The following is an 18,767-nucleotide window of genomic DNA, read 5'->3' as shown; positions in this document are numbered from 1 at the left end:
TTTGGGAAGTGGATAGCAGTGAGAAAAGCTCATATTCATGTTAAATAGATTCTGATTATAAAATATGCACACATTTAAAATTGTCACTAATTTAATGCACTTTTTTAAACTTGTCAGATTTCTCAAATTTGAAATCTTAAGACAGTTTTAATGTTCTTAAATGCTATATAATAATGAATCTTGTAAGAGGCACTTAAAGTGCTGTGCTGAGCAGCACTGACTCCTCACTTGGGCCCATGAATTAACAAGCAGGAGAAACGTCTGGCATCTCCATCTCCATTTTGCACCTGTTGTCCTCTGCTCTGAGCCATTCCCTCCTGCAGCCACCTTGGAATCAAGGAAGGACAGGAATGGTCGATAACATCTTCATGACAAGGGACAGAAACTTCCCGTAAGGAACAGCGGAACCTTGCAGGACAGACCAGTGCAGACAGCAATAAAAACTTCTCTGGTTGAAAAGTAAAAACAATAATAAAATCACTACATTAAGAAACAAAAACAAAAACAAAAACACCCAGATAGGGCTGGAGGCATGGCTCAAGAAGGAGGCCCTGAGTCCAAACCCCAGGACCATCGAAACAAATGAACAAAACCATGGCCTCCCATAATTCTTTTTCTTTGTTTAGGTGCTGAGGATGAAACCCAGGGCTTTGTGCATGTGCTCTACCACTGAGCTCTATGCCCAGCCCACATATTTCTTGCTTGACACTGTAAAAACGCATTTCACATCTTTCTTTTGGCAGTACTGGGACTTGAACTCAGGCGCTCTACCACTTAAACCATTCCACCAGCCCTGTTTTGTATTGAGTTTTTTGAGATAGGGTCTCTTGAACTATTTGCCCAGGGTTGGCTTTGAACCATGATCCTCCTGATCTCTGTCTCCTGAGTAGCTAGGATTACAGGCATGAGCCACCAGTGCCCAGCTGCTTTGGTTATTATTATTATTTTGGTACTGGGGCTTGAACTCAGGGCCTTCGTCTTGAGCCACTCCACCAGCCCTATTTTTGTGAAGGGTTTTTTCAAGACAGGGTCTCATGAACTGTTTTGCCCTGGCTGGCTTCAAACTGCAATCCTCCTGATCTCTGCTTCCTGAGCAGCTAGGATTATAGGCATGAGCCACCAGTGCCCAGCTGCTTTGTTTATTTTTGAGATAGGGTCTCACTTTATGCCCAAGCCATCTGAAACTATGATCCTCCTAATTATGCTTCCTGAGTAGCTGGGATGACAGGAATGCAGTGCCATGCCAAGCTTTTATTGGTTGAGATGCAGGGTCCCTTGAACTTTTTGATCAGGCTGGCTTTGAACTGAGATCCTCCTGATCTCTGTCTCCCGAGTAGCTAGGACTACAGGGTTGAGCCACTGTGTTCATCCTGATTCTATTTTATGTTCTTTTTGTGCACAGAAGAGTGCATACATCTCCAAGTTAAAACTTGATTTTCATGAAGTGATCACACCCATGTAATCAGTGCCTAGATCAAGACAGTGCTGCCAGCCTGGAAGCCCTAGCCCGCCCTCTTCCATTTTAAAGATCACTTTACATTTGCTGACATTAGAAAACTCCCTGTGTGGACAGTGCCTGAAGTATTACAAACCTGCAGAGAGCCCAAGTGATGTTCACTTATTCATTCAACAAATACTTTCTGGCACCTGTCCTTGGCTGGATGCCGAGGAAAATGGGATGAATTTATCAATGCACAGAATCTAGGAAAGCAACCACGTGCGGTGTGCAGGGGGCTGAGAAGTGGCCAAGCCTCTTCAGAAGGCTTCCCGGGGAGGTGGGGAGGGAAGATGATTTAGATTTCAAGTGCAAAGGCATGTCAGTGGGAACAGGCAGGCGATGTGGACTTGGGGAAACACAGAGGGATACCACCATTGGACCTGCCAGCCTCTGACCCCCTGTGCGTTCTCTCTGAATGGCCATTTCCACCACTTCTCGTTCCCACCAGCTCAAACCCCAGCTCTCCAGACTCACAACTGGAGGCCTTAACCCTCAGGCACTGTCCTCAGTTACAGATGGAGATGCAGCCCCGAGGAGAAAGGCCAGTCATCATTAATTTCCTCAGTGCACACCTTCTTACAGAGCCCGTCTGTGGCTACTGCTGGGAACACAGAGAGAGTCGGACTCAGGCCCTGCCCCAAGAAGGGCAGAGCATAGTGGCTCAAAGCTCCAGGCAAGGCCTAAAGCAGGATCCAGGGCACCAGTTCCTGTTCCAGGGCCGTTCCATGTCCTGCCTTTCTCCCAAGGAGACAGGCCTCTTTCCTCCACTCTTCCTTCATTCAGCCCACATCCATCTTTCGGGCAGCTAACATCCTAGGCACTTGGAACACAGTTGTGCAGAAGACCTTCTGTAGAACGCACAGTGACTTCTTAGTCGGTTCCCATGCCATAGCAAAATACCACGGGCTGGTGACTTAAGCAGACATTTGCTTCCTCACCATTACAGAGGTTGGGATGTCGAGATCAAGGTGCTGTCTGATTTGGTTTCTGGTGAGGCCTTCTGGCTTGCAGACCACCACATGGCTGGGGGTGGAGTCTCTTCCTCTTCCTAGGAGTACACCAGTCCTGTTGGATCAGAGTCCTACCTTATGATTTCATTAACCCTATAGGCTCCATCTCCAAATACATAGGAATTTCAGGCTGCAGCAGGGGTCTACTATGTGCCTGGCAGCATCCATGTTCCTAGGAATACAACTGTGCAGAAAACAGAGCTTCCTGGGTGGGGAAGTTGGATGGTAAGCAGAACATGCAGCTGTGTGATGTGACCTCAGCAGGAGGTCTTTCTCTGTACAGAGATGGAAAGGAGGGAAGGTGGTGTTTCAGGTAAGGTGGTCAGGGAGAATTCTTTGAGAAAGGATACTGGGACCCAAAGGAAAGGAGGAGGCAAGTACTCTGGACACAGGTGAGGAATGGGGACAGAGCCTGATGGCCACTGTGACTGCTAGCAAGTAGGTTAGGCAGTTACCTGAAATTAGACGGTATAGCTAGGACAGAAGTTCCCCTGGAAACCTTCATTATGAGCTCCCTGTGACTTTAAAGGGTGGAAAGAAAAAAAAAGCAGGATGGACCAGAATGAGGACACTGTGAGGACTTGGGTATGTCCAATCAGAATGTTGCAGGCACAGCCAATAGAAACACTGCTTTCTGCACACCTAATTAGCATGTGTCACTTCTCTTGCACTCTCTTTTGGGACCCCTCCCAAGCTCTACTCTTTGCTATGTTTTTGGCGGTACTGGGGTTTGAACTCAGGGCTTTGTGCTTGCTAAGCAGGTGCTCTATCACTTGAGCCACTCCACCAGCTCTTTTTCATGTTAGGTATTTTTGAGATAGGTCTTCTTCAGTATTTCCCCAGGCTGGCCTCAAACCATGATCCTCCTGATCTCTGCCTTCTGAGTACTTCTGAGTAGCTATGATTACAGGCGTGGCCACCAGCACCCAGCAACTCTCCTGCTTTATTCACTCCTGTCCATGAAGTTTGTACTTCAACTTGGTGAATCAGGATGCCGACCCTCCCTCGGGCTACACATCTAAGCCAGCAAGGTTGAGTGGAGGCTTTCCTTCCTGCACAAATCTCCTTTTCAACTGCAGGGGTGACACTGATGATTTAGCGGATGAGGACCAGTAGCACCAATCCCTTCATCGCTTCCTCCACTTGATCTGGGACACGGGACACGAGGGTGAGTTCTGGGGAAGGCCTCTGGCTGCTGCTCTGCTGGGTCTTCCTCTCTTAGCACAATGATGAATGCTGAGCTGGACCTTGGCCTTCATCAGCATCACATGCCCAGATGACGTCATCCACACCTGGCCTCCTCATACCTAGTCAACACTGGGGCAGGTAAGACAGGGAGAGGTCACCATTGCACAGAGGAGGAAACTAAGGCTCCTCAATCTGCACTGGGCTGGGTGCAGTGAGTGGGGACTGGAGGGCTTTGTCTCTGAGTCCTACGGGAGACCTCCTTTTGGAGGAAGGTGACCTCTTGCCAGTTCAGTGAATCAAATTTGAATCAGAACCCAGGAATAAGTTTACAGAAAGAAGTCAGCCAAGTCTGCTTGGTGGAGGAGGAGGTAACACAGTGACAAAGTGCAAAATTGCAGGGGTGGCTGGGGGGAGGGGTAAGGAGGGGCTCGGAAGTGCGATCCTGCTGGAGGAGGCGTTCAGAACCTTGGGAGTAGATCCTAGAGATGGTGGGTATGGCGGGGAGGGCACAGAGAGGCCAGGAGACCACCAACAGGTCTGGGGTGTGGAGAAGGATCCCCCTAGTGGTTTGAGCGGAGAAGCCAGGGTGGCCATCCTAGTTCGGCCGAGACTCGCCAGAGGAAAGTGGGCGTGGCTAGGGCGGGTCATTGGGGAGGAGACCGGGCCAGCGCCGCGGAACTGGGACTGGAGTGTCTGGGCGGGTTGGGGCGGCCCGGAGGCGGAGCCTAGCAGACAAGGGCGGGGCTTTGGGGTTGTGGGCGTGGTACTTCATGTGGGAGGCGGGGCAAGGGCGGGGTTATGGGGCAGGACCGGTACACAGGATGGGACTCGCAGGGCCGTGGGCGGGGCCTGGGCGGTGGCCGGAGCGCGCAGACGGCGGCGCGGAGGTGCGCTCTCAGCTGAGCTCTGCGGGAGGCGGCGACGGCGACGGCGACGCTCACAAAGGCGGATTGTGGCTTCACTGCTGCTCGCGGCGGGCGGCGTCGGGACCGAAGCGGCGGGGTGCGCCGGGGGCCCCCGCGGGCGCGGCGCGGGCGATGAGCCGGGGCCCGGCATGGCCTCCGCGCGGCCGCCGGGCCGGGCCTGTGCCTCGGCGTCCGCGCCCGCGGGGCTCCGGGCCGGGCCGCCCGCCCTCCCCCCCGCCGCCACCGTGTCCCCGGAGCCAGCGGGCAGCGCCGAGGCCGAGGAGCGCTCGCTGCAGCACATGCTGCGCGCCATAGCCGAGGAGCGCGGCCGCCTCAGCCTGCGCCGCGAGGTCTGCGGCCTCGGTGAGTGAGTGGCCGGCGGGGGCCTGCGTGTCCGTGTGTCCACCTCCGCCTGTCTGTCACCGCCTCTCTGCGTGTCCACCTCCGCGCGTCTGTCTCCGTGTATCTGTCCCTGCGTCCAGCTGTCACTGTCTCCCTGTGTGCGCTGCCTTTCCTCCGGGCACCCCAAGGCCCTGTATTTGGGTCTTCTCTGTGTCCCTGTGTCTCCGTCTCTGTTTTTGGGACCACAAAAGGTGCGCCTGCACCTTGTGTCTTGGCGTCTCCCTCTGCTTCCTGGGTCATTGGGTGTCTCCCTCTGCCTGTCCGGATGTCTTGTCCCGTCTCCTTCCTCTTCGTGGTTCTGCAAATCGCCTTCCTTCTCCAAGAAGACCTCTTGAGGTCCTCAGAGCTGCTGCAGGGAGTGTGGGCGTGAGATTCGGGAAGCCTTAGTCCAGCATACAGGGCAGTGGACCTCCCTGTGAGTGTGCCCTGGCCACAGCCCCGGCTCACGTGTAGGGCCGTGTCTGCTGCTTGCAGAAGCCTTTGTCTTTCTGCACCGACTGGCCAGGGACCTGTTGGGCCTCGGCCCCTGAACCCACCTGCTTGGTACAGGGAGCAAGGGCTTGCTGCCTGTCTGGGTGTGATTCTGGTTTAAGGAGGTCCTAGGCATACATCTGGGGGGTGGGGCGGGGTGGGGGCTCTTATTGTTTGAAAGGGCCTGGGACTGCAGGTGTGGGTGGGGTCTCCTGGCTGGGAGACCTCTGGGTGTGAGGTAATCCATTACGATGGATTAACCCAGACCCAAGGTAGGAGGGGCACCCTCCCCTGTAGTTTCTCTTTGTCATTTTCTACATGAAAAGACCCCTCCCTTCTTCATGCAGGGAATGACTTCATTCTGTGTTGTCAGCCCCCCGCCCCCACCACGTCTCCCAGTCTGGACTGGGGATTTGTGAGGGTGCAACAGCCTTCCAGATTTTACCAGTGCTCCCTTCATTCACCTTTGGGGACACTGAGTCCCATAGAGGAAATTCATCTCCCCTGAAGTCACACAGCAGAGGGACATGGCAGTCCCAGGCACTTGGGGTCTCTCTGTAGACCACACCCTGGAGGCTGGGTGAGGAGAGGAAATGGTTTTGAATCCTCTTTATTGAAGGAGGCAAGCTTAGCACAGGCTTTCTCAGTGTGAGTGGGTCCCAGCCTGGGGAGAGAGAATCACACCTCCTGGCACAGGTGCAGCAGGGGCTGCTTCTGAAGTGGGGATGGATCAGAGCATAGGTCTCAGTGGTTTTGTCTGAAAAGGTGTTCAGATAACAGTTTTGAGCAGAAATTGGAAGATGGTCATTAATTGACTCAGAAAACATGCATTGAAGCACCTACCGTGTGCCAGCCTGACAAGCCCACCTGTCTCTTGGCACAGAATGTCTGAACTGGAAGGAGCCTGGGGGACCATCTGCTGCAGGCCCCTCAGCAGCTCCAGGCAGCCCCTTTCCAGTCCCCTGTGTGTGCACGAGTGCTTGCTCGTGCCACACACACACACACACACACACACACACACACACACACACACCTCTCCCTGCATGTCTTCTGATGGCCTTGACCTTTGAGCATCATCTCTCCTGTTGGTCCCTGCTTCCAAGGAGATCGCAGGTCATCCCCCAATAGTAGCATAATGGCCCCTTTTATTTACTGGGCACTTGCAATGTGCCAGGTGCTTTGTGTGTGCTGTCAGGTTAATCCTTGCCAGGTAGGAATATAATCTCTTACTAATGAAGAGCCTTGCCCAGGGACAGCCATGAATAAGTGGCACAGCTGATTGACCCCTGGCAAGTCTGGCTCCAGAGTCTCCCTCCACCTCCACATCCCCAGCAGGACTGCTGTGCCTCCTTGTCTCCTCTTCTAGCCTCCAGACTTCCTTACCTGGCTTCTAAACTCAGTCCTCTGTAGTGCTTTAATGTACTGGGTTTTTGTTTGTGCTGCTGTTTGCTCTGCACCAAAAGCTGACCCTACTCATTTGCCCCTCAATCACGGCAGGTCTTCCTTTGAGTCTCAGCTCCAGTGATTGCTGTGTGGGATCCGCCCTCAATGCCTAGGCACGTGCTTCTGTTCTGTTGCCTCTTCTGTATATCCCAAGTGATTGGGAGGACTCTGGCATTGTAACGAATTGTGTGCCTGTCCCTCTAGCTAGTAATTGAGTTCCTTAAGAACACTGCCCAGTCTGAGTGTCCTCAGTCCCTATGTGGGGCACATACAGAGCAGGTGCCCAATAAACATGTAGTGAACAAATGATAGAATTTCTGAGCAAAGGAAGGCTGTGAACAGCCAAGGGGAGTGGAGTCTTCTTATATGGGCCCACTCTTTTTCTTTTTGTGGTACTGGGTCTCCGAGCATGCTAGGGGAGTGGCCTACAGCTTGAGCCATGCCCCCAGCCTTTTTGTTTTGGGGATTTATTCCCAATGTAGGGTTAGGGCCTGATGGTTGGCTCAAGCACCCAGAACATGGGAACCAAGAATACCTGCCAGAGCACTTAACGTCTGCCCATGTAAGCAATTAAGCCTCTCTCTCAGCCTGTGGGGCCAGGATTACAGTTCGTCTGTTTCTCCTATTCCCCCAACCTTTGGATTATGTTTTATGCCCACCTTACCATGGATTGAGAGCTTCCAGATTTTGGTGATGGTGGTTAATTAAAGCTTAGGTTACTCAGAATTGTGTCCTCTAAGCTTGTTTTTTTCTTTTCTTTTCTGAGCTTGTCTTGAAGTATCAAGAGAGACTGTGGAAAGCTGTTGTCATCTCTGACTCAGTGTCTGGGGGTCAGAGCTACTGGCCCTCCCCATGCAGTGATCGCTGCTTGGTTCTTGTGATGAAAGGCACCATGAATCTTGTCTATGGCGGCTTCTGCAGTAGAAGCATGTTTTGAACATGTGCTCTGTGGTAGATGGGGTTGACCCTTGTGGAAAGGCACAGTCTCTGGGGGAGAGAAGCCAGGTGCACAGGTGACTGTTAGGCACTCCAAGCAGGATTTTGATGTTGCTTCTACAGGAAACTGCTTGTGGTTGAGTTGAGGTAGCTTCTGGACGGCTGTAGAATCTCTGAACTTTGCCAAATCAGGTAGTTCAGTGCCCACGTGTGCGATGCAGTAATGAAGCCAAAGGTGGACAAAGCTTGCCACTTCTCCCAGGGATTGGGGCTTCTCTGGGGCTGTTGACGTCAGCACAAGCATACTGTGCAGGCAGCCTCCTGCCTCCCCGACCTGACAGGCTTCTTTTCAAGGGGGCAGTATGCCTCTCTTGGCCCTCTGTGAGTCCTGAGAGGGTGGGTCCTACGTCATGCTTCTTGTCTTTGGGCCCTGCCTTGTCTGAGTGCTGTTGGAGGCAATTGTGCCTGGGCATTTTGTAGGATTCCCTCTGTGTGAGAGCTGCGGGTCAAAGTGAGTGTTCTATATTTGTTTTCTCATCTCATCCTTGAAATAAGCCTGTAAGGCAGGTGTTGTTACACCCTTTGTCCTGACGGGGGAACACAGGTTTGGGGGATCAGTATTTGTGCCCCCAGCCACAAGGGTAGAAAGAGGCAGAATCTTTCTGAGTCCAAGATCTTCACTGGTGGGCTTTGCACAGAGCTGAGGCCCACCTGGTTCTGTCCTCAGGATGCCAATAGCCCAGTTGGTTCAGGGCACATGCTGCCTGGCCAAGGCGGATCAAGGGAGGGCCTAGTAGAGCTGTGAGCACCCAGTCAACCAGAGGGGTCACTAAGAAGGGAGCTGGAGTCACCAGTGCTGTTTAGGAGTGGGCTTTGTGGAGAGTATGGTCTTTGAGCAGGGCTGAGGCTGGATGAACAGAGGCTCACCTGACTGGAGCAGTGATTTGGGTCTCTGAATGTTGAATATTTGTCCCCTGCCTGGCCTGGCTGGCCTCAGAAAGCTTTGTAGTAGAGCTGGGGTAAGTTAGCACAGAGAACTCTGCACCCTGGCCATAGGTTGGCCACTCCACACCTGCCACCCTATACCTGCATTTCCTCTGGTCCTGCTCCTGTGGAGGGAGTCTCTGCCATTACCCCATTTTGCAGGTGAGAAAGCTGAGCTTAAGAGAAGAATGTGACTCTCCCTGAGATACAAAGGAGGGAGCCCGAGCTGAGAGTCCAGCTGAGGCCTATCGGAGAAAGATGGCAACCTGGAAAGGGTTCATGGAAGGGCCAGAGGAAGGAGGGCGGCTGCCTCCCAGTGAGCGCTGCCTCTGTGCTGCGCCCTCCGTGTGCCAGGCCCAACTTTTGAAGTGAGATGAGCCCTGTGCACCCTCAGTGGCCCTCTGCCATTTTCTGGGCATGGTATAGACGGGAGGTGGAGATGCAGTGAGATGTGACTGAAGGGAAGACCATGGGGCCCTGGCCAGGTACTGCCTGCCGTCTTTGGGCTCCTGTGTCCTGTCTGTAAAGAAGAGACAGACTCCCTGGGGACTTGGGAATTGCATAGAGAAGTGGCAGGTAGTAAATGAGCTGGGGCAGGCACCCGCTCAGCACAAGCTCCAGCTGAGATGGCGCAGCCCCAGCTGCTGTTACTGTCAAGCGTGAAGAGTGTCTGCTCAGCACCTGCACATAGAATTACGATTGTTTCCACACTCTGAAGACCAGATGGCTTATGCAGTCAGTGGGGACAGTCTCCCTAGGTTTCTTGTCCACAAGCAGTTTCCCAACTCTAAGGCAGTTAGAGCTGTTATAGGCCAGTATAGTAGGGAGGAAGTGTGACCGTTAGGAGTGGTAGCAGGGCCACTTTCAGTTCCTGGGCCTATTTTGAGGTCTGTGGGTTCCGGCCTCTGCTTTTTGGGGGCATCTGAGGATTCTGGGCCTCTGCAAAGAAGCAGGGATCATAGCTGCAGCACTGTCTCTACAGTCAGCCATCTTGGCCTGCGTCTGGGCACACATGGGCTGGGGTGAAAATGTTCTGCTGCTCAGCTCTATGGTTTGGGTAAGTCATATCCCTCCTCCTCCTTTTAGCCTTCTGACGGGTCCCTGCCCCCTTCACTCAGCTGGGCAGGCTCCTGAGTATCAACTAAGCCCTGAGTCCACTGAAGAGAAGCCTCAAGCAGGACACCTGTTTAAAAAATAAAAATCATCACAGTCCCAAAACAGGTTTTTCCAATTTAAAATGCTAATGTAGGCTGGAGGTGTGGCTCAAGTGGCAGAGGGCTTGCTTAGAAGCTAATGCACATGGAACCTGGAAAATAAGAGTCCAGGAGGACATTACTCATATTTCCAGTTACCCATGGTCGTGTGATTAATTTTACAAAGTCTTGGCCTATTTTTTTTTTTTTTTTGGCAGTACTGAGTTTGAATTCAGGGCCTTGTGCTTGCGAGGCAGGTGTTCCGCCGTTTGAGCCATGGCCCCAGCCTTTGCCTTCCAATATTTTCAAAACCTTTCTGAAGAATACTTGTTACGGCTGCACACCAGTGGCTCACGCCTGTAATCCTAGCCACTCAGGAGGCAGAGATCAGGAGGATCACAGTTCGAAGCCAGCCTGGGCAAATAGTTTGAGGCACTATCTCAAGAAAAAAAAGCCCTATCACAAAAAAATAGGGCTGGTGGAGTGGCTCAAGGTGAAGGCACTGAATGCAAGCCCCAGTGCCACCAAAACAAAAAAAAAATGGTCATGGGTCTGGTGGAGTGGCTCAAGTGGTAGAGTGCCTGCCTAGCAAGTGCGAGGCCCTAAGTTCAAACCCCTGAACCACACATATGCACACAAGAAAGAATACTTGTTATCTGTACAGAAATTTCTTATTCATACTTCTCACTTAAAATTCTTAAAACATTTTCCACGTTGTTCATACTCTAAACATTATTTAAATGACTGTATGATAGTTGAGTAGATGTGCCTTAATTTATTGAATTGGTTTCATTCTTTTTTGGAAACTTAGCTTCGATCTAGTTTTTCCACTGTTATAAGTAACTTGCAACAAACCTCTTGTATGTGAACAGGCTTCTGTGTTTGCCTAGCAGCCTGGAGGCCATTTCTCAGAGGCTGTTGTCTGACCTCCAAGGGCAGAGCTAGCAAGTTTGGTGCTTACCAAACTTCTGGGGAAACTTTTTCAACAATTGGTACAGAACAGAAAGAAAGGTGAGCTATAGACGGTGAGCAGAGATGAGCTTCCCACAGGGTGTTCAACAGCTGAGGACGAATCCAGCATCAGGTGAGGCTTTGGGGCTGGTCTGTGATTCTCCAGTTTGTATTGCCCCTGCTTTTGGAGGTAGAGGCCCCTTTCTTCACCAGCCAAGGACGGTGAGGCCTGGAAGCTGAGCCTCTGTGCAGGCCCACCCTCCTGGACTTGCATGCTCACCTGCACCCCCATCTGTATCCTCTCCTGTGCCTGCAGATCTACCTGTGCCCACACTTAGGCCTGCACCCCCTCCAGTGCCTGCACGTCCAACACGTGTGTCTGCACATCCACTTAAACGCCCCCGAGTCCCCACCTGTGCCTGCATGCTTACCTGCACGCCCAAGCTGCTGCCCCTCCCTTCTACTCCTGGTTATCCTTTTTATCCTCACTCTAGGCTGCTAAGTGGGCAACTTTTGCCTCATTTAATTCTCATAATTCCCAGGTGATAGGAACTGAGCCCACATTTTACAGGAAAAAAAAAAAAAGGCCCAGAGAGTTGTGTGGCACTTCCACGTGATCTTTCCTGTCTAGGGACTGGGGTACTCAGCTTCCTGGGAAGCAGAGTTTGCTGCCCAACACCCAAATCCCACCAGAAGGTTGGAGGCTGCCATGTTGTGCTTGTCCCTTGGGGGCTGGTTGGGCTTGGCATCTTGGTTGTAAGCTGGCTCACCCTCAAAGCTTCCTGGAGAGCTGCCGCCAGGTTCCCTGGTGAGGTAGAGACACACAGGTGCCTCCAGAAGTGGATCACCAGGGCTGTTTTACACTGACTTTGAAGACTTCTTCAGGTGTGTTCTGACAGGATGTGAGCTCCCCAGAGATCCCAGGTGTTCCTGCCTTGGGCCTGTATCTGTGGCTCCCTAGGTGGAGTGTCTTTCTTTCCTCCCAGTCCTACCAACTTCTGTGTGAGTACACCTGGAAAGCTCGTGAGCTGTGAAGTGCTTGCTTGGCTGTATTGGAGCATTGGGCAGCACAGTGCAGTGACTGTTTTCAGTTTACTCAGAACCTCAGCCCCAGCTTCTGGCCTAGCCTGCCTGCCTCCTCTAACACTTGGTACCACATGGTGCTCTGTTACCCCTGCCACCACGTCAGAGTGCCTTTGCCCAGGACCATTACTGAGAGCTTTTTTTTTTCTTTTTCTTTGTGGGATGGAACCCAGGGCAGTGTGCATGCCAGGCAAGTGCTCTGCCACTGAACTACATCCTTAGCTCACTGGGAACTTTAGAACAAAATGCCCACTTCTTGTCCTCACCTGGGTATCTGGCTAAATACCACCACAGGGCCTAGAATCTGGGGTGCTAACAGGTTCCCTGCATGATGCATCCACCCCTTTCCCATTTTATAGGTGGGGCCACCCGGCCACTGAGACTCAGAAGGACGCGGGAGCCAGCTGTAATGCCTCCCTGGTGCAGTTGCCCCCACTTCCTGTATGAGTGACCTGGCCTCCCTCCTGGACACCCAGTCTTGGACTCATCTAGGCCAGCTTGCTTATTCCCAGCGGCATGATTTTCCTGTCCTGCATGTTAGCATTCTAGTGCTGGGTGGGCAAAGGTGGCCCTGTCCTGTCGCTAGAGGTCTCTGCACCTTAGTCAAAGTGCAGCTCTGCACCTGTGGAGGCTGAGCTTTCCGTCAAGTACAGAAAATAGGTCACTCCCCCCCCAAGATGGGAGGTATTGGGCCAGTAGCCCTGTCATGGCTGTCACCATTTTGAGGGACAGGCATTCTGGGAGTCTCTATTCTGGGCTTCCTTTGCCTGAGGAGCTCACCCCTCCCAGGATAGGCGGTGTGGGGAGACCCCAGCAATGTGCTCCCTGTATCCTGGCTTAGGCTTGGGAGCAGAATGTTCTCTGGGTCACAGCCCATCCTGGGGGAGCTGGGATGGCACAGAAAGCCTCTCAGAATTCAACCAGCCCAGCTCTGTCATTGGTAAGGGCAAGTCCAGGAGGCTCCAAGGGCCCTGAGTGGCTCAAACAGGGAGACTTCAAGAGAGCCCAGATCTGGCCTGACTGGTTTTAATCACTCCCCTCTGCTGCTCCATTGTGCAGGTGCGGAACTGAGGCCCTTTAATGGCAGATGAAGCTTCCTTAGTTCATATGGGCAATAAGAGGCCCATGTGGATCAGAGAGGAACTCAAAGATGTCCGTTCCTGGCCCCGTATGGTCATAGAGTGAGGCTGGGATAATGCTGGGCGAGGTTGTGCCTGCCAGCTGGGGCTTGCAGCCATTGGGTCTGGGCTTAGGGCTTATTTGGGCTCCCAGGGGTCAGAGCCACCCAGTTGGTGGAGGACCCATTGCACAGCCTAGGCTTGGAGAGGAGAGGCATCAGCTCATTTTAGGGGGCCCCCCTTCTTCTAAAATATGTTTTATCTGACAGCATATGAGACACAGACCTAGCTTGCTTGAGTTTTTAAAGGAATATTTTTTTCTACCCTCAAATGACCAGTGTACTCTTGAAAAATGTCGGCAAGGAGAAATGGAAGTGTTCATTTCCATTTCTTTGTCTTGTGGGTAGAAGTGCTGTTACTGCTCAGTGTGGAGCTCCTATGCATTTGGATGTGCTTCGAATGTTGAAAACTGCTTTTCACTCTGTGACAAAGAAAGGGAGAGAAACAGAATACAAAGCTTTATCGTGGAAAGCTTTGATTACTATATACAGAAAAGGCCCAACCTTTGTGTGTGTGTGTGCAGGGGCGGGGGTCTTGCATTGTAGTCCAGGTTGGCCTCAAAGGTCTTTCTGCCTTAGCCTCCCCAGTGCTGGAATGACAGGTGTGCAGTACTGCACATGCTTGGACCACATTTACACAGTGCTTTCTCCTCTGCACTGTCATTTGTCCTCACTGCAGAGTGCAGGGGATGCTGTCCTGATTTACAGGGGATGGAGACCCAGTGATAGGCAGGCTGCCTTCTAGTTCTTTCTAAAATGGTGCCTCATAAGCAGCTTTGCAACAACAACTACAAAAACGTCTCACCTTCTCTGCAGCACTTGCCCAGTCCAAGTGCGATCTTTAGTCAACATTGCTGGTTCCCACAGGTCCTAGTTTCTGAGCCTCAGCAATGCAGAGCTCAACTAGGGCTGGTCTAGCATCCAGGAGCTTGGAACTTACAGGTCAGTGGAGGGTGGTCGCTCATGCATGTAGCTTCCTCCTGATGCTTCTGTATCCAGTCCATGCCATGCCAGGACCTGCCCAGTCACTCCTGGGCCTCCAGGCCCTACTGCCAGTGTAGGGGATGAACAATATCTGTTCTTCCCACCTTAAGATCATTGTTGAGGTCCCAGTAACAAAACACCACTTACTTTCACCCCTGCTCCTCACACCTTTAACTCTTGATGCCTATAAAGCAGAAAGCTCAAGACCCCTTGTGACCTGGACCCCAGATATGTGACTTTGGAGAGTTCCCTGGACCCTTCACCCTGCTGTTTCCTCTGCTTAGAATTACTATCCTCTTCCTGTCTGTCAGGGGAGCCTCAGCTGTCAGTTCAAGGACCCCTCCATGGCCTTTGCTTGACCCCCGGATGGAAATGGCTGCCTGTTTCCTCTGTTCCTGAGGGTACCAGCACCATTCCTGCCACGAGGCCTGTGACTGTGGATCTTCCTCTATGTGGCTCTCCCCTCACCTACCTGAGGCAAAGTTGGCACTAGTTCTGCATCCTTTGTGCCAGCTCAGAGTGGATGATGGCCAGGTGCTGCCCCCGAGAGCAGCTTGGGGAGGTATTGTGGGGACACATTGGGTAGTGGGCTGATGGAGAGGGGTCTGCTGAGTGAGGGATAGTGTTAAGTCTTAGGGAGCTGGCCTTTGAGTGGGGCCTTCCTCACAGTGCCCTGCCTGAGCAGCCAGAGTAGGAAAAGGGCAGAGAAGGGCCTGACTTTACCTAGCTGTGCTGCTTCAGAGAAGTCACTTGAGCTCTCTGGGCAGAATGGGGCAGGTTACTGTTGTCTCTACCAGCAGGGATTGAGGGCCAGACCTACAGCTTTGACATCACAGTCGCTGTGAGCCTGTGGGGATGGCCCTTTCCGCTTGGCTGTTGGTTTCCTCCTATGCAAATGGGAGGAAGGCTGACCTGGTGGGTCGCTGCTCCCAGCTGAAGTTCTGAAACACCTGTTTGCAGTTGCTGCACCACCTGTGAAAAGCCCTGTTGCCCAGTAGGGCTGATTGCTCAGGGCCCTTGGTGCTTTGTGTGCACTTGGGATCAGAGACAGCAGAAAGGAGGGAAAAAAGACAGATGGGGAGAGGCACATACCCACCCAGTCCCAATACACTGAACTGAGCACCCTGTGAAGAGCTATGACTTCATACTTGGGGCTGTAGGTTCCCTCACTGTGAGTGCAATCCTCCTCCAACCCGGCAGGTGCACTCTGCACTCTGTTGATCAGCATTGGCTGCTGCTGACTCAGGCAGTCTCCATCCTTGACTGCCCCGCCTGCCAGGGAGCTCCCGGGACTCCTCTCCCTGCAGCACTCCTGGTGAAATGAATCAGCCAGAGCTGCTGCTGCTACTGTGGCAGGCGGCTGTGTGTGTGTGTGTGTGTGTGTGTGTCTGTGTCTGTGTGTCTGTGTCTGTCAGGGGGAATGAGGTCATCCTCATTCAGGGGCTGTGGCAGGGTGACTCTGCTCTCCTGAGCCCAGTACCCAGCTGGGCGATGCTCTTCCAGTCCTCTACCATGTCCCCTAGCAGAACGTCTCATCTGATTGGCTCAGGGATGGGGGGGAGTGGTCACCCCTGTTGGCACATGTATCCAGTAAGGTTCAGAGAGTTTGAGGCCCTTGTTCAGATCCCACAGCAGTAGTGGGCTTTGAACGTAATTCTCCTGGACTCGTGGCTATGGCCTTCTGTTCTTGAACTCACACATCCATTTCTCTGAAAGACACATTTGATGCCCTTTGTCTCGGATGGACCTGTACCGGTGTAGCACAACAGGAAGAACCCAGCCCCTGGTTTTCACAGTGAAGGCTGAAGAGGTGAGAGCAGAGGAGGATACAGGGAGGGCTGGTGAAGGGAGTGATCCGAAGGAAGTCATTTAGCAGGAGGAGCCAGGGACTTGACCTCCAGGTCTGGGGAACTGGTGAGGAGGGGCCACTTGAAGGGGTGGAGAGTGTGTCATTTTCTGGTCCCCAGAGGGAGTGGCTAGATGACCTTGAAGATAGGGGAGCTGAGGGACTGGATTGACCCTTGGAGTCTGCCCAGGTCCAGAAGTTGCCCTGAGTCCTGTTCTGTGCAGCTTTGTGAGCACCTGGGAAGAGCTTAGTGTAAGTCAGCCTGAGCCTAGGGAGCTGCAGCGAGCAATGTGCACAGCATGGACAAGACACAGGCTCAGTGTCGGACTGATCTGCTTGGCGTGATGCCTGGCTCCCAGCCCAGAGCCTGGCACGGTGAGGTGCCTGTGTATGTGTGTGACTGGATGCACTCAGGAGGCCCCAGTTCCTGGCCTCGTTCTGGCCTCACACTGGTCCGGGTTGCTGGTTGGAAAGGGTGGGCTCTGGGCTCCTGGGGTTCTGCCACTCACCTCATGCCTCGTAGTGCGTAGCTGGAGGCTGCAGGAGACAAATGGCAACTGGCCAGTGGCCAAGTGATATCCAGCCCAGGCAGGTGGGGAGGTGGAGGTAGGTGCTGGGGTTGCTGATTCATGGCTCCTGCTTTACTGGACAGGGCACCCTGTGAGGTGTCAGAAGTCTGAGGAACAGCTCAGGAGAACAAGCAGCAGCCCCTCCATCTGTGGGAGGCCATTTTCTATGTCAGAGAAAAGCAGTAAGTGAGGAATCGAAGGCCACACTGTTGATGCACTCGGTGGGAATTTGAACCTGGAGCTACTGTTCAGCTTGAAAGCTGCTGGGGAGGCAGCAGCAGTCTGGAAACAGCCTGTGGGCAGTGAAGTGACAGGTGCAGTGCGGTGTTGGTCACGGGACTGTGTAGGTGGGTTTTTGGGAACTGTGATCAGGTGAGTTGCCCAAGTGGAAGCTCCCGCCCCTGAAAGAGACCTTGAGGTCATTGTATCCAGGACCTTGCACCCTGCCTGGCACAGAGCAGGCCATAGAACTGGAGTCCCAGTGCCTATCACAAACTCACTGGGCAACCTGGACTTCAGGGCCTTGGTTTCCTTAATTGTGCAGTGGGTTGACAGGGAGATTACGGGGCTCTAAGAACTTCACACTGTGCCAATCTAGGGGATCCCAAACAAGGTTCTTGCCAATGGTGGCCTGGGTGTGTTTTGAGCCACTTTGGTATTCTCTGAGTGTCTAGTCATGTTTATTTGTCCCACATTCACTGGTTGACTGTTGTGGGCCCTGTCCTACACTGGGGACTCGGGACACCCTGTCCAGCAAGTTGCAAGAACCCTTGAAGACAGGTAGTGAGGAGCCTGTGTGACAAGAATAGCAAAGGCTTTGAAGGCTCCTGTGGGCTGTGGTCTGGCCTGCGTGTTACGAGGCAGATGGGTGGTTCATGCCTTGAGCCTGTTTTCTCACCAGGTAAAGAAAGGTCAAAGGAGGCAAAGCTGCTTTTGAGTGGGCGCCTGCAAGCGGGAGGGACCACGTCATCAGGTGTGATAGCACCTGGTGCACCTCAAAGGGCCCAGCTGGGTAAGGAGGCCCCAGGTGGTGATGACAGAGCTGACTCCCTATAGGAGAAGACCCTTGGGCTGGGGACCACTGAGGAGGTGTTTGGTCAGGGAAGAATGTACCATGGGGCAGACTCATGGGGGCTGTGTGAAGAGCCTGGCTTGTGTGGTGAAGGAGTCTGGACTCTTTCCTGAAGAAGGCTCTGGACCAGGCAGAGGTTTAGGCTCGGCCTGATCTGGCCTCCTTGCATCATCCAAACCCCATGCTACCCTCTGCTTGGCCAAGCCCTCAGGATTGTTCACACGGGGACCTGACTGACCAGTTCTTGCTCTTCTAAGGGCCTCATCAGGGCAGCCTCTTTGTCTGCTGTGCCCCAGGGAGGGAGGCCCTCAGCCCTGAGGCTGGAGTTAATGAAAGGCCTATTGAGGGGCACAGAAGCCTATTCATTCCTCTGTGGCCTGGGTGGGGAAGCTTCCAGAGGGCCAAAGGCTACCTTGGACTCTCCCCAAAGAGGCCAGCTGATCCCCCACTTTGCGGGGTGGCAGAGTTGAATAGAGTCTGCTGCCAACCAAGTGACCTCTTGGGAGGCCCTCGTCCAGGCAGCCTGGGGATGGGCCCAGGCTGGTTACTGGCATGACAGGCCACCACAGAGACCCCATCTCAGTCCCCTCCCTTCCAGAGCTCCATGAGACTAAGCATAAGTCACCAACCCAGCTGGGATGCCTGGGAGTTCGGAGCCCCTCCAGTTCTGGTTCCTACTCAGTCCTCACTCCTGGGGCCTTTCCTCCATCCTCTCCTCCCCTCCCCTCTACCCTGTGTGCCTCCTTAGTTCGTAGTTTCCACTGAGCCCCCGGTGAAATGCCCCTCGTCAGGGAGCTGCCCTGCCAGTGCTAGGTCTGTGCACCACCTGCCTTCCTGGCTCTTGCTGTGTCTGGGTTACTTACTGGTGAGCTTAGCTGCCCCAGAACTCTGGCAGGGCTGAGGTCCGCAGGATTCTGCTCAGCCTCCCGCCCAGCATTGAGCCTGGTCAGCACTCGAAGATGTTTGCTCCAGGCCCAGCCCAGGTGGATGTGGGCTTCATGGTCTGGCTAGAGTCACCTGTGCCTGTATTCAACTCATTCCCTCTGGTAAAACAA

At 53.2% G+C, this 18,767-nt stretch overlaps 1 protein-coding gene across 2 annotated transcripts in view; it reads left to right on the top strand.

Annotated features, from left to right (window-relative positions):
• The first annotated feature begins 4,811 nt into the window (after nt 1-4,811).
• The window catches only part of Kiaa0930 (KIAA0930 ortholog), a 38,596-nt gene continuing 24,640 nt past the window's right edge, over nt 4,812-18,767 (top strand). The window contains exon 1 of one of the 2 annotated variants that reach the window (XM_020167422.2): nt 4,812-4,964. In XM_020167422.2, the coding sequence (XP_020023011.2) occupies nt 4,901-4,964 (64 nt within the window). In that variant the 5' untranslated portion in view covers nt 4,812-4,900. Of the gene's footprint in view, nt 4,965-16,355; nt 16,447-18,767 lie in introns of those variants that run through there. The other variant, XM_074084674.1, reaches the window with a different exon arrangement.

Source organism: Castor canadensis, chromosome 8, assembly GCF_047511655.1.
Source record: "Castor canadensis chromosome 8, mCasCan1.hap1v2, whole genome shotgun sequence".
Lineage (NCBI taxonomy): Eukaryota > Metazoa > Chordata > Mammalia > Rodentia > Castoridae > Castor > Castor canadensis.
The sequence above is the reverse complement of the archived record's forward strand: the minus strand, read 5'-3'. Positions and strand labels throughout refer to the sequence as shown.